At 59.9% G+C, this 3213-nt stretch overlaps 1 protein-coding gene across 1 annotated transcript in view; it reads left to right on the top strand.

Moving 5' to 3' along the window:
- ATP6V0A2 (ATPase, H+ transporting, lysosomal V0 subunit a2) overlaps positions 1-3213 on the top strand; it is a 21794-nt gene that overhangs the window by 8262 nt on the left and 10319 nt on the right. The window contains 4 exon segments of the mRNA XM_014533348.1: positions 514-602; positions 1624-1750; positions 2309-2391; positions 3013-3106. Coding sequence (XP_014388834.1) covers positions 514-602; positions 1624-1750; positions 2309-2391; positions 3013-3106 — 393 coding nt within the window.

Below are 3213 nucleotides of genomic sequence, written 5' to 3'. Positions count from 1 at the left end.
GACCCTCCTGTCCGTGTCCATAGGTTATGCAGCAACACCTCCTGTCTGTGCAGTGCTTAGGTTTGCAGTTGAAAAAAAATCGTATGATCATGAGAAAGAATTGGACAGGACGTTCAGTTCTAAAATCTAGACCTTATTTCCGAATTGCTAAGAGGAAAGGGGTAAAAGCCCACCATGTACACGATGCGAACGAAGCGCAGGCCCTGCCCTGCGGTTTCCCTGCGCGCCTGCTTGAGCCCACCCTCCCCCTCCCCAACCACTTTCACTCAGAACCTAGGGCACCTGGGACTGGGAGGGCACAGCTTACGCTCCGCTCTCCTGTGACTGTCGCCAAGGAGCTGGCAGGTGAGGGGTGGGCAGTGAGTGCTTTCTTGGTGAGAGCTGTTTCCTGTCTGAGTTCCCCGGGGCCGTGGCACCCAGATCCACGTGGCAGGGACACGCCCTAAACTGTTGCTGGGAACGAGACGCGAGGAGTCACTTCTCACGAGACGCACGTGGTCTCCTCTCTCGTAGTTTGAGCCCACGTATGAAGAATTCCCCGCCTTGGACAGCGACTCCTTGCTGGACTACAGCTCTATGCAGAGGCTGGGAGCGAAACTGGGGTAGGTGGTCGGGGGGGTCGGGCCCCTCGGCCCCCTGTCGGGGAGGACGAGCTCCATGGAGTGACGGACGGGCACGCTCCATAGCCCGTGATTGAGTGACAGAGTGAGCGCTGCTTCAGGAAACACGGAGCTCTCGTGTGTGTGCGTCGAGGATCCCACACGAGAAAAAGGGAAGAGGGGGCGTTTATGCCGCGTTGCTCCGCGAGCCTAAGGCAGTTGGGCCTGGGAGCGCCCAGCCTGGCCCGCGTGGGGGGACGGGGCTGAAGGGGCTGGGAGGTGTCGGCCCTGTGCTCGGCCCTTCCTGCTGCCCGTTCTTGCCGTTCACCTGAACCGGCGGACCTTGTCTCCTGGTTTCTTCTGCGGAGCGCACGGCCCTCTGTTCATTCACCACCTGGGGGAGCTCAGTGTTGAGTCTGAGGACGGATCCCCCAGAGTTTATTCACTTGTCAGGTCCCGGAGCCCCGCTGCCAGCCTGAGTCACTTCACGCTCCCTCCTCAGCTGGGTTTCTTGTTGGGTTTTCTGTGTGTTTCACTGTGAGCTTAGGCCACGCCCAGTGGGTTCTCGCCGGTGGCTGTGAACTCTCAGGGAAGGCGTTCCCCTTCCACCCGGAACTGGGTCGTAGCCTGGCACCTTTGGGCTCCTTTGAGGTTGCCCGTCCCCCATTCACTGAGGGGGGGCCCTTTGGGGGACCCAACTTGAGAGAGGAGATTTGGGGGTGATCTTTTCCTCACCTGATGGAGACGCAGGGCCCATCCCCTTCTCCCGAGACTCCAGGCCTTAGGATGCTGGTCAGGGGCGGTGGGGGGCGGTGCGAGGCCCTCTGCCTTCTGTTCCGGGATGTCCTGAGTCTGGGTTCGGCTCACCCTGGAAAGGATGCTTCAGGGCCTTCTCACCGGCGTGTTAGGGTCCGGCAGTCGGAGGCCCCCTTCCCCGGGGCCAGAATGGCGTGCTCGTCGCCCGGGTGCTGTGCTGGGTGAGAGCCGCTGCCCTCCGCTGACCGGCGGTCTGCATTCCTCCTAGATTCGTGTCCGGCCTCATCCACCAGGGGAAGGTGGAGGCGTTTGAGAGGATGCTGTGGAGGGTCTGCAAAGGGTACACCATCGTGACCTACGCAGAGCTGGACGAGTCCCTCGAGGACCCGGAAACGGTGAGTGGGCGGCACGGTCGCCTTCGGCCAGTGACAGGCCCGCAGCGGCTGGGCACAGAGCAGGAGGACCTCGGGGGGCTGCTCCCCGCCCCTCCTCAGAGATTCCAGGGCCTCCTCCCATGGCCACAGCACGGCTGACCCAGGTGGACACTGCCCCCTCCAGGCCTCGGAGCCCGTGAGGTTTTCTCTGAGAGGTGTGTCCTGCGTCAGCACTGCGCTCGGGCCATTTCAGCAGTGAAGCCACCACCCGAGAGCACAGACTGTGCCCGGAATAGGCCAAGCCAAGGACGCTCGCTTGCAGTTTGAGGTGGAGCGAGGCAGAGGAGACGTGCACGCGGGGGCTCAGGTTTTGGTCGAGCTACTTGCCCGAAAATGACCAAAAATATGCCCCGGCCTTGGTTTGGGGTTGGGAATGCTTTTCTCGGTGAACTTGCCGTGTGGCCTCCCAGGAAGGAGGTCGGCGCATGTGTTGGGGAATGAGTGACAGGACGGACAGAGGCTGAGCCGCCAGAGGGGTTCACGCTGCAGCCCCGGAAGTAAGGGTGCCTGTCCCCGCAGGGAGAAGTCATCAAGTGGCACGTGTTCCTCATCTCCTTCTGGGGCGAGCAGATCGGCCACAAGGTGAAGAAGATCTGTGACTGGTGAGAACAGCCTCCCTTCCTGCTCCCCCACACGCAGGCATGGCAGCGACGCAAAGGCTGCTGGGGGTTGTCATGCGACGTCTTTGCTTAAATGCTACATTTTTAAACATTTAATTGGTTAGGTAACTCTTGCCAGGGCAATTCTTTAAATAACTTAAAAGTAGAGACCATGTTAGTGCCATTCCCAGATTTGTGTGTGTTTTAGAAATCAAGGCTTAAACGATCAATTGGCCCGGATGGCGTGGCTCAGTGGTTGAGCGTTGACCTAGGAACCAGGAGGTCATGTTCGATTCCCGGTCAGGGCACAGGCCCGGGTTGCGGGCTCATCCCCAGTGGGGGGCGTGCAGGAGGCAGCCGGTCCATGCTTCTCTCTCATCATTGATGTTTCTATCTCTCCTTCTCCCTTCCTCTCTTTCTAAGATCATTTGAAAAAACATTGAAAGTCATTTAAAAACATTTTTTAAAAAGATCAATTGGAAAAGGAATCAAGTTGAAGTATTTTGAGCCGCACATGGACTTGCCTGTGTTCGGTGGAGCCCTGGGCAGTTTCTCCCTCTGAGGTTCGCTCCAGCGTTCCTCCAGTCCCTCCGGGTCCTGACGGCGGGGAATTCTGTCTTGCAGTTACCACTGCCACATCTACCCGTACCCCAGCACCGCCGAGGAGCGCCGTGAGATCCAGGAGGGGCTGAGCACCCGCATCCAGGATCTGTACACGGTGAGTGGCCTGGCCCGGCCACCCGCCGAAGCTGGGACACGCACAGACCCGGCCGCTCTCCTGTCCGGTTGGACGGGGCACGTGGCGGTGTCCAGGGGGCCGGAAGG

The sequence above is a fragment of the Myotis brandtii genome, unplaced genomic scaffold (genome assembly GCF_000412655.1).
Source record: "Myotis brandtii unplaced genomic scaffold, ASM41265v1 scaffold97, whole genome shotgun sequence".
Taxonomy (NCBI): Eukaryota; Metazoa; Chordata; class Mammalia; order Chiroptera; family Vespertilionidae; genus Myotis; species Myotis brandtii.
Note: the sequence above shows the minus strand (reverse complement) of the source record. Positions and strands in the feature narration are given on the sequence as shown.